The 11,837-nt window shown below is 48.2% G+C and overlaps 1 protein-coding gene across 12 annotated transcripts in view; it reads right to left on the bottom strand.

Annotated features, from left to right (window-relative positions):
• DUS2 (dihydrouridine synthase 2) overlaps positions 1-11,837 on the bottom strand; it is a 64,860-nt gene that overhangs the window by 37,327 nt on the left and 15,696 nt on the right. For 9 of the 12 annotated variants that reach the window (XM_084812001.1, XM_084811999.1, XM_084811996.1 and 6 more), the window contains 4 exons: positions 7,259-7,490; positions 6,144-6,265; positions 2,177-2,320; positions 578-665 (listed from right to left, as the gene is read on the bottom strand). In XM_084812001.1, coding sequence (XP_084668127.1) covers positions 578-665; positions 2,177-2,320; positions 6,144-6,265; positions 7,259-7,490 — 586 coding nt within the window. The remainder of the gene's footprint in view (positions 1-577; positions 666-2,176; positions 2,321-6,143; positions 6,266-7,258; positions 7,491-11,837) is intronic. The other 3 variants (XM_084812000.1, XM_084812004.1, XM_084812003.1) reach the window with 1 other exon arrangement.

The raw sequence follows: 11,837 nt of genomic DNA, 5'->3' as shown, positions 1-11,837 counted from the left end.
TGGGTGATCTCTCCCTCCTCTAGCAGCCCCTTCTTCCTTGACCAGCATGAAAATACAGCAGGCTGGCAGAGCAGGAACAGAGCAATACATTCCGCTTCCAACACGCTGCATTTCTATGATGGACATGCAAAAGGCAAAGCTCTTTCCTTCATGTCTGGTATAGAAACAACAGGGCTGGTGGCAAAGGGTGCCATGAGCTGCATAAAATTAGGTCACAGGCTGCATGTGGCCTGTGGGTTCCTCAATCCAGGTACAGCTGCTCCAAGAAGCTATATCAGGCTGAGCCTGATTGGTATTGCCACTGGCCCCATTCGCTTCACATAGGACATGCTCCTACATGTAGAGAAAACCATGTACTCTGTTTTGTGCAGAGTGCACCTCTTGAATCATGCTGCACGCTACATGGAAAGCTAATTTCTAAGTGCTTGTGTGAAGCAGCCTCAAGCTCCAATCCTATACACACTTACCTGGGAGCAAGTCCCATCGAACGCAATGGGGGCTATTGCAGAGTAGGCATGTATAAGATTGCACAGCGCATGTCTTTCTAGACTGCTTATTACAGGATGCAGAGACTCACCGTTTCATAAACTGGCTGAGAGTGCTTTTCTTTTCTACACCATTCTAAAAGACACATTTTGGGTGTAATCTGTGGGGGATAGTCTCGCCTGAGGAGAAAAACAAAAACAAATAATGAATACACATTTCAGGGGAGAAGCTACGCTGGTCTTCCACAGCAAAAAGATGGCCAATGCAAAAAAGAAAGTTCTGTGAACCCTTCAAATGATAACTGAAGGTATAAACTCTTCCAGGCAATGGACTGGGCTGTGTTGGGTCTGGGTGGGGGGAATAGTTTCTGCATCCCATCAATCCAAATTATGTGCCAGGGAAAGCTGAATTCTACAACCTGTATAAATTATATAAACAGAATCTGTTTGTTTTATTCTGCATAATCTATTCCTATTTTCCTAGTCAGAGAGAAGGCCAAGGAGCTATGGAAGCCTTGAAGCCTCATTCCCAACCACACAGAACTGGCCTACTCTCTGGCTTCTGACAATTCAGCAAGCATTGCTCATATCCTTTTAAGCATATCTTGGCTACCATAAGGGCTAGAAACACTTTAAATATGAAAGGTGGGATTCTTAGAAAGCTGGATTCTGTGCTCTGTACCATATCATAAGCTGTTCCTGCGCTCTTGCAGAATCATGGTATACAAACAGCCCAGGCAACAGCCATCTGGTGAAGCAAACAAGAGCTATTACACAAAAAGCACACCCACGGAGTAGACTGCATTCCCACAAATGCAACCAAGATTGAGATGTAGGTTTGGCAAACCACTTTGAACCTTTTGCTTATCATGAACAGTTATACTGACTAGATGTCAAATGGTATCATGAATGCCAGCTCCTCTGTTGTCCTGGCTTGGGATCGGACTGACAGCACAAGCAACGTCAGCTGTCATGTGAGGTAGCAACAAATTTAGGGGCACCACCACAGCAACACGCACAACCCATTGTCACCAGCACTGTTGCTGAAGATGCTGTTTGAACAATAGTGCAGCTCTCTCATTGGCTGCATTGTTGTCCCTCAAAGGCTCCTATACTGTGGCACACCACTTGAAACTCTCAAAATCCACCCCACAATCAGTTGTAATATTTCGATTACCCAGTTTTTGGATGCAAAGCCACAAATGAGCAAAGCCACAATTCGCTAATGAGCAACATGGGACTGGTTCAGCAAGACGGCAATATTAATATTTCATCAATGCAGTAACACAGAGGGGCAAGCCAGAACTGTCCCCATATCCAGCCCCCTTACTTTGCAGCCATATCACAGTTAGCATATTGTGGTAAAAAGAAAGAAAAAGAATTCCACGCAGTTTCGCTCAACTGTTACAGTTCCCTTTTGCATCTGTATATAATATATATGTTCTGTATACATATACAATGTACTGTATAAGTGTACATATACAATGCTATGCCTGAACACATGTGCTCTGCAATTGGAAAACCTGTAACTACTAGATAGCGCCAACCTCCTGACGGAGCCTGAACAATTGTGAAGAAGACATTTTGTATGGCAAAATATGCTTTCAGCCACTAAATAGGCAACAGAGCTGGCCCCCAGAGAACTGAAGAGATTGGCTAGCCTTGAAATAAAAAAAAATACTTTCCCTTACTTATCAAATCTAACTGCCATTTTTATGACATCTGCATCTTCTGTATGGTCGTCTTCGTCTTGGTCCTTGGCTTCTAATGAAACTTTTTTGGCTTCCAGAACAGCTGATGTTTCTTGGTAGAAACTGCTCATCTCAAAGACTTCACTAATAATAATAAAAGAAACCAAAGCCACAAAACATTCAAATTAATGCTAGAAATATACTCTAATTGCAAAAAGGAAAAAAAAAAAAGAAAACGGTGATTTTAAAGACAAAGGTAAAGAATGTATAGGGTGCTAATGCTAGCATTTCTCACGGAGATAGTATAATTGTCCCTCTCTGTAACTTCTTAAAAGGTCTAGGGCAGTCCACATGGCAGAATCTGTTGCACAGCTGCCTACCAAAGTGCGTGTCTGGGGACAGGGGGAGGGGGATGCCTTTGGTTCTTTAGCACTGAATATTATGCTGAAAGCACAGAAAACTGCTGTGACTTCTGAAACCTCTGTTTGGCTGAAATACTCTTATGCTGGAACAACACCTTTGGCAGCAGACCCAGGTCTCTGCTGAACTTCTGCAAAGCAACATAATGAAGGGGGTGATTTACCCCAAAGAAAGAGCAGGCAGGAGGAAGACCCTTACCACCAGTTCCACCTCCAATCCCGCCCATGCCCCTGGCCCGCAAATAAATGCCTGGAAGCGCAGTTAGAGGAAAAGTGGCTAGGCACAAGATATTACAGGGGGAAGATGGGGGGAAGATGGGGGGAAGATGGGGGGAAGATGGGGGGAACAGTTACGCATTCTTTCCCACCCACCTCTTCTTCCCCCATATCCTGTCATCTTGGGTTCCCTGGGTGTGCCACTGAATAAGTAGTTGTGCTCTCAAGGACCTGTATGTCCGGGGTGCAGAACCCCGGGGATGACGACACCCGGCCTGCCCTGCCCGCCGGGGGATGACGACACCCGGCCTGCCCTGCCCGCCGGGGGGGGGGATGACGACACCCGGCCTGCCCTGCCCGCCGGGCAGGGGAGGGCGACACCCGACCTGCCCTGCCCGCCGGGCGGGGAGGGCGACACCCGACCTGCCCTGCCCGCTGGGCGGGGGGGGCGACACCCGGCCTGCCCTGCCCGCCGGGCGGGGGGGGGGCGACACCCGGCCTGGCCTGCCCTGCCCGCCGGGCGGGGGGGGGGGCGACACCCGGCCTGGCCTGCCCTGCCCGCCGGGCGGGGGGGGGGGTGACACCCGGCCTGCCCTGCCCGCCAGGCGGGGGGGCGACACCCGGCCTGCCCTGCCCGCCGGGGGGGGGGGGCGACACCCGGCCTGCCCTGCCCGCCGGGGGGGGGGGGCGACACCCGACCTGCCCTGCCCGCCGGGCAGGGGGGGGGCGACACCCGGCCTGCCCTGCCCGCCGGGGGGGGGGCGACACCCGGCCTGCCCTGCCCGCCGGGGGGGGGGGCGACACCCGGCCTGCCCTGCCCGCCGGGGGGGCGACACCCGGCCTGCCCTGCCCGCCGGGGGGGGGGGGCGACACCCGGCCTGCCCTGCCCGCCGGGGGGGGGGGCGACACCCGGCCTGCCCTGCCCGCCGGGGGGGGGGCGACACCCGGCCTGCCCTGCCCTCCGGGGGGGGGGGGGGCGACACCCGACCTGCCCTGCCCTCCGGGGGGGGGGGGGTCGACACCCGGCCTGCCCTGCCCGCCGGGCGGGGGGGGGCGACACCCGGCCTGCCCTGCCCGCCGGGCGGGGGGGCGACACCCGGCCTGCCCTGCCCGCCGGGCGGGGGGGCGACACCCGGCCTGCCCTGCCCGCCGGGCGGGCGACACCCGGCCTGCCCTGCCCGCCGGGGGGGAGGGGGGCGACACCCGGCCTGCCCTGCCCTGCCCTGCCCGCCGGGGGGGAGGGGGGCGACACCCGGCCTGCCCTGCCCGCCGGGGGGGAGGGGGGCGACACCCGGCCTGCCCTGCCCTGCCCGCCGGGCGGGGGCGACACCCGCCCTGGCCTGCCCTGCCCGCCGGGCGGGGGCGACACCCGCCCTGGCCTGCCCTGCCCACCGGGCGGGCGACACCCGGGCCGCCCGCCGGGCGGGGGGGGCGACACCCGGGCCGCCCGCCGGGCGGGGGGGGCGACACCCGGGCCGCCCGCCGGGCGGGGGGGGCGACACCCGGGCCGCCCGCCGGGCGGGGGGGGCGACACCCAGCTTCCCTGAGGCTCTCCAGAAGGCCAAGCCGGGGGGGGGGGCGAGGTCCAGCCCCCCTGCCTTGGGGGGGCGAGGTCCAGCCCCCCTGCCTTGGGGGGGCGACGCCCCCCTGCCCCCTCTGGGGTTCTCCAGAAGGCCATGCCCCCTTCCCCTGGCCTCACCTCGCCCCCTTCCCCTGGCCTCACCTCACCCCCTTTCCCCCAACCATTTGGCAGTTTCCCAGCTTCTATGCAGTTTTTCCCACATTCTCAAAGGTTGAAATGCCTCTCCTAAGGCTTGGTTAGTGCAAGTAAGAGCTTGAAGCTAAGACAGGCTGGTATTTTGACCCTGCTCTTTTGCCTTCAACCACGTTTCCTTTTTCCTTTAGCCTCACCCCCTCATTGGAACGTGGCCCCCAGGAACCCCTTTAAAATGGTATTCAGCCCTTGGGCTGAAAGAGGTTCTGCACCGCTGCTGTATGTGATACTTTCTACAGGATGCAATTCATCCACTGGCCAAACTACTTTTAAAATCCAAAGAGCCAGACATGCTTATTTGAAGTAACACTGACCAGGCATTTTTCAATTAGCGTGTGCTGATACACTTGCTTAACAAGCACGCCTGGTTCATGAACAGTGGCTCCTAAAACAGACTAATTCTGCCTCTATCAAGAAGCTTATCACGAGTGTTACATTTTGAGAAGAGCGGCAAGTCTGATGCCTAAAATCAGAACCTGTAACTTTTAAACAAGGTATGCAACTGGAAGGTTTCCAATCACAAATTGAGAAAGCCACTGCCCAAACTTGGAAGGCCTGTTCAAATGGCTTCGAATGCAACACAGTGCGCTGTGGTCTAAAGAAGACTTATGAGAAGCCCCAGTGCGTGGGGGTGAAGATTACTGAGTCCCAGCCTAAGGCTACGAACCTTTGATTTTTAATTACAGATTCACATTTGTTCCACCATCAATTGGCAAGGCAGAGAACTAGCAAAGACTCAGAACTGTGGAAGCATGTTTCCCTGTGCAGACTGCACAGACGCACCAGCTGCCTCCTCCCTGCAGTACACTTTAATCTAAAACAACCCTCTTTCCAAACTTTTTATCCAAAGCTAGGAAATACTTTGGGTTGGGCACAGACTAAGTTAGTTGAACATGGGTCTCACTAAACTCAATGCGACAAGTTAGACATGACTACGTGAAGCCCCACTGATTTCAATGCGAATTAAGTTCAACTGAGGCTGCACTCCTGTACCCATTTACCTGGGATAAGCCTCACTGATTTAAGACTGAGTGGGCATATATAGGACTGCACTGTTCATCTAGATCCAACCTCTTGCCTTTCAGGGCCAAGTATGTCTTTCTAACAATAAAAACAAGCAAGCCAACCAGATGGTTCTCAGCAGAAATGGAGCCTACTGCTTTTACATCTTGGCTTTCATATTACTGATGAATCTTCATCTTGTTCTTTTTAAAGGTCACTTTAGTATTGTACTGGGTTCCTTGCAAGAGGAAAAAAGGTCGGGTTTATAAGTGCAATAAATAAATAAATAAAATATTCCAAATTCCCAAGCTGGATAACATGAAGAAAGAGTTAACTTATCGTTTAATGAACCAAGTATCTCTTACACATGAGACTTATAAAATATACCTCTTTGCTGCAGGGCCCTCATATGATGGCACTTTCACAGAAGTTCAAATATATGTATATTTAAAACACATTTAAATTATAAAACTTGGGTTTTCTTTCCCCCTTCCTCTGGCATAATACACTGATGACTTTATCAAGGGACATTTAATTATATGGGAGAGACTCCTACCAGATTTCCTGCATGGACTGTGCCGCATGTAACTTCTTTCCTTGTGCATTCTCTAATTGTTCCCTTAACATCTGGCACAAACAGTACTTTGTGTTGGTGTAGTGGTTATCGTATCTCACTGCCTGATGAAAACGAGAAAAGAATTAACAATTTCAGGAAGTGGTACAGTGGTCAGAAAGAAAAGAATTTGTAGATGACTGAAGTATTTCAAGATTTGGCTTCAAGCTCATGCCATTCAATCGTGTTTCTGAGGCTGAAATTTCTGGTCTACTTACAACCTTAAGATCTAGAGGGCTTATTATTCAATAAGAAAGGACTTGATCAAACCACTCATTTCAGAACACACTAGGAGAGATCGGCAAACAACCTTCGAACCCCAAGGACTCTAGGATGATCAATTTCTAACCATTGCAGATGATTTAAAAACTGATTGGCAAACTATCAGTAAATTTCCCACTTTACTTAAACTGGAGTGGGGGTGGGGGAGGAGAGAATTGAACAATTCTGTAGGACAAGGTTGGGAATCTTTTTCTATCAAGGGTCATGTTACCTTGGGGGTAATCTGTCAGGGGCTGAATGCCCACAGGCAGTGGAACAGTGAATCCACTCTGGGTTTCAGTCAGAACTCTAAAAGAGCTCCTTTAGAATTCTGACTGGTTCCAACTGAAACCTGGAGCGGATTCACTGCCCCACTGACTTCAGAGCCACCAGCCTCCACTGCCAGCATCATAAAAACCTAAGAACCTAAGGAGTGCCATGCTGGATCAGATCAAGGTCCATCTAGTCCAGCATTCTGTTCACACAGTGGCTGACCAACTGCCCCCAGGAAACCCCAAGCAGGATACGAGTGCGGCAGCACCCTCCTGCCCATGTTCCTCAGCAACTGGTGTACATAGGCATACTGCTCTGATTAGTGCCTCTGATTGCCCCTTCTCTCTCTCTCTCTCTCTGCCAGCCCCTTCTCTAATGAGCTGCTGACATTAATGAGCAGGCTGCTTGTAGAATGAAATTAGGCCAAAGGCCACATGTTGCTCAGCCCTGGTGTAGGATAACCAAAGTCTGCTTCTATTAAACGTGGAATAATGGGAGAAGCAAACGCATTCCATGGATCTTACATTATTGCAACTGTTGCCATTGTGAAGTGTTAGAACATAAAAGTCAAAAATCCCAGTCCATACATATTTGATATATTCCCGCATGACGTCCTTCAAGGGCTGTGGACCTTCCTTCCTGAAGACTGAGGGGTTCCACATGGCAGCACGAGCTACCATCACCGAGGATGCCGCTGTCACTTGTCGGAAGGCCTCTATGTCAGAATAGTCTTTGATGAAGTCGTGAGATCCCCCACTGAAATACGAATAAGCATCGCTTCCATCAGCATGGACAAAACACAATACCAGCAGCTGCATTCAAAACACACGATACAGAAGGAAGACAGGATATATGCCGTGTGTTCTGTGTATAAATGAAGGTGTACAGGAGGTGGCTGAGAAGCAATCCTCACTCTTAAAGGATGTGACACATTCAAGCAACTAGTTATCCTGTAGCACATTTCAAGTGTTCAAAGTCCTCTAAAGCAACCTTCTCCAACATGGTGCTCCCCAGGTGAGTTGGACTACAACTCCTAGCATGCCCCAGCCAGGCATGCTGGCTGGGGCATGCTGGGAGTTGTAGTCCAAAACATCTGAAGGGCACCAGGTTTGGAGAAGACTGCTCTACAGGATACTAGTATTATTGTCCCCATATAGCTGATGCCTAAGGTTCCCTAAGGGGCATGTGGCAGAGATTTCAGAGGGTTCACAGGTCACTCTCCCAACCACTACACCATACCAGCTTTGACTATGACCTGGTTCAACACGACCCAACAGCCCATTGTGGTTTAATTTACCCGTGAGGAGCTGCAGTGTGCCAGCCGCCATTATGAATATGTAAGCCACAGCCAGGGGTTGCCAAAGCTTGTTGTGTCATCCAAACTTGGGCAGCGGGGATTATTTGAGGATTAAACAACCTTTGCATAACCCACAGTGTTTTATGGTTTTGCAATGGTTGTTTAACCCATAAATAACCCTGCTACCTGGGTTCAGGCGGCACAACAAGCCATGGCAAACCCCAGCTGGGGCTTGCATATTCATAACAGCAGCTCCTTGCAGGTAAATTAACCCACGATGGGATGTCGGGTCATGTGAGCTGGCCCCATGACTGCAAGATAAGACAAGATAACACACAGCACTATGTTTTACTCAGTTGAAAACAATTTTAGGGAAGTGAGATGGCCAATCTGATTTTTTGAGAGAAAATGGCCATCTGCACTGAAAGCGTAGAAGATCTGAACCATTGTTTAATTAGAAGAGGGGTGCCCACACCTCCCCACTGCTTTTAAAGAAGAACCTTATATTTATCATGCATTAATTTTTACTTATTGTCAGCTGCCTTGGAAACCTGATGTCTGGCACAAAGGGAGGATATAAATCTTTTAAGAAAATACAGCAGTTCATTCCAGCTGCACAAAGTATTAAATTTTAACTTTAAACAATCAATTTATTGAGTTGATTTGTAGCCCTTTATCAACATGTTGCTTTTACTTGGCTTAGTTGCCTTACTAGTCCAACATTTAAGCAATAACACTGAAGTGTGAATAGCTGTTCTTTATTTGATATAAAAATGTGTTTTTAAAGATATGTAGCTGTGTTCTTTATCACCTTCAATTTAATTTTGTTTTATAAGTACGGAGTTTGACTTGGTGAAAGCTGTAGATAAATGGATTATGCAGAGTACACTCATTCCTATGAGCTTAACTTAGGGATTTGCCCCAAAGCAAATACCAGTTTCAGAGGAGTAATTTTTGCCAGAATTGCAGCAGGGGAGAAAAGGATTAAATTCCTTTTTCTGGGCCTGCTGCAATCCCAAAAGTTATCAGTTATTGCTATCTGATGCTAATTTGCCTGTCTTTAAAAAAAAACAAAAACCCCCCCACCATCTCATTAAATGCAAAGATATGTGTTTAGGGCATAATACTATGGGAATGGCAGTAAGCCTCTGACCTCAGAGGCTTACAGCCATCCAATGCAGAGCACGAGTGGCGGAGGCAATCTTCACTTCCGCACTCTTCCTGCTCTGCATTTCAGCTAGACGGGCATTTTCGCCAATCTAGCTAAGGCGTTGGGGAGGGGGACGCAAGGAGGCCAGAGGATTCCTCACAAGTCAGCCTCCCCAGTCCCCTCCCTGCCCACAGGAACGCCCGCTTTACCTTCCCTCCAAGGTTGCTTTTGTGACCTCGGAGAGGCAGCCGGCACAGTTCTCTCTGCCCTGGCTGCAAGGGGGAGGGGGCGCTGACTCTGACCTCTGATCCAGGAATCCAAACTATCCTATGGACCACCAGATGCTATCTAGGGGCCATAGGATTGCTCTCTTAACATCATGTCTAATTTGGTCCTCACGTAATCAGCTGTCTCAGGAAATTAATAGTTTAAGACCTGAATGTGAAGTGGGCCTCTTTCTGGGTACGGGGGAAATGGGAGAAAAGGCAAAAATAGAGGGGAAAAATTACAGAGAGAATTGAAGACAACAGGAAAAAGGGAAGAGGACATAGGGTAAGAAGGTAGAGATGTTATTGTGCCGAGGAATCCAGACCATATTGCACCATAATATACTATTGGTTAGTATTCAAATTTTGGAGGAAAATGCGGGAGAGCCCTCAATGAAATATAGAAACCCCCCTTGACTTCTCCTAATTTCTACAATATGATGGCCCCACATAGCATTCTACAAAAAGAGAAGTGGGGGGAGGGAGCATAAAATATAAGGGGATCAGGCCTCCTTCCCCCAATAATTCCCAGTTCAAGCAGGTGCCTTAAAGTTTCCATTCAGGTCATTCATAAAACTGCTTTCTAATAGCAGCCAGGTCCCAGCAATTCCCAAGTTCTTAAAAAGAGGGAAGTCAGCCAATTGTCTTTATAAAGATGAAGAGAGCATGCAAATTAATGTTTCTGCTTAGAAAGGAAGCACAGCCCAGGACAAAAGAAATAATACATAACTGGCTACACAGTGTGTTCCAAGCAAGCTTACCAGGGAATAAATCCCACTGAACTTAGCAGAACTGACTTCTTAGTAAATATGCTTAGGATTGTGCTATTAATCAAGTTGTATGGAGCTGTTCTTCAGGACTGGTGAAATGTAGTAGGCATTAAATTACTATTTAAGCCATCATGGCATGTTTCAGAGTGCACTTTGTTTTAATTATACAATTGTAATTATTCTTCTGTTTGCTTTGTTTGAGATTTTATCTTCATATTGCCGAGATTTTATCTTTATACTGTGCTTTTATTGCATTTGGATGTTGCTTTTATCTAATAAGTGGCTTTATAAATAATTATAAAGAAAATCAACCAAAGCAATTACATGGATGACAGAGGAGTTGCAAGCAAAGTTCCCATGCACTGGGTGCTACATTAAAGACTAAACTCCACCATGTTTAATTAAATGTATACCCTGCCCTAGTTTCCCTTCCCTATCACTGTAGTCTTGTTCAAAGGCATCAGTGTCTGCTTTGGCAAGTGCCACTGATATGTTCCCTCCTATTTCAGTTGGCTTATGACAACTGTATAGGAGATTTGTGCCCCTAGAGTACTCAGAAAGGCTGAGTGCTACCACATCAAGGGCCACGAGCAACCCTCAAAGCAAAGGATCACTTCTAAAAACTCCACAACAGATCATTAATCAACAGAATCTTAGGAGTGCTTCACACACACACCTGGAAGGTGATGGACTGTTTTGTTGTGTGAAAAGTCTGGCAATGTTTAGTTCTGTTGACCTGTATCGCATGGGTTTTCATTTTGTGTTATAAGGAACATAGCCTGAAGGTTTTTGAATTCATACAGTACCTATCTCCAGTAAGAGTAACATTATTTTTATTCATTCCCTTTTTCATCATTGGTATTTTGGGTTGAAGTAATACAATCAATACTATTTATAAAACTGTTGTAAATCCCTTTTTAAAAGAAAAAGCAAGAGGCGAGATACACTAAAGGTAACCAGATAGTATTCACTTTTAGCAATTTCTTCCAGCCTATAAGATACAAATGTGCACATGAATGGGATGTATAATTTTAAACTGTAAACTCAAGCTATAGCAATGTATTTCCTCAAAAAAACATGGAACTCCACATGCCTTAAAATACACAGTTTATTATTCAGCAATCCTTGCAAGCCAAAAGCTAAGCCATTGTTAATTACAATAGTTTTGCCAAGAATGAACTCCGGTGTTTCCCTGATAATGGGATCATGCTGATCCAGTGAAGGCAGAAAGAACGACTGCCTGGAATGTGCTCAGACCTGGCATTCTTATTGCAGCCAGAAGGATTAGGAAAACTTGTCATCAAAGCAGCCAAAAGACTTAACGCAAGTGCTTCTAATTCATAGTTGAGTGTCTAAGTCAAAAACAAAGATTAGAAATATTCTAAAGGCAGCAACAAAACCTCAGCTAAAATAAAAGGCTTAACATTATGCACTAGCAGGGCTATATGTATGCTGCAATTCCACACCAGCAGAGAATATGGTACAGAATTTAAATTCTTGAAAATCTCAAGTTTCATGGGGGGTGGGCGAAGAGGGAGAAATAAGTTTATAGACCTTATGGTTGCAAATATATCCTTGGTAGTACATAGGGAGTGCCCACTGAAGTCTCAGAAGCCAGAG

The sequence above is a fragment of the Heloderma suspectum genome, chromosome 8, assembly GCF_057233095.1.
Source record: "Heloderma suspectum isolate Gila_16-S chromosome 8, 16-S_ref, whole genome shotgun sequence".
Taxonomy (NCBI): domain Eukaryota; kingdom Metazoa; phylum Chordata; class Lepidosauria; order Squamata; family Helodermatidae; genus Heloderma; species Heloderma suspectum.
This window is presented reverse-complemented; position numbering and strand designations above follow the sequence as displayed.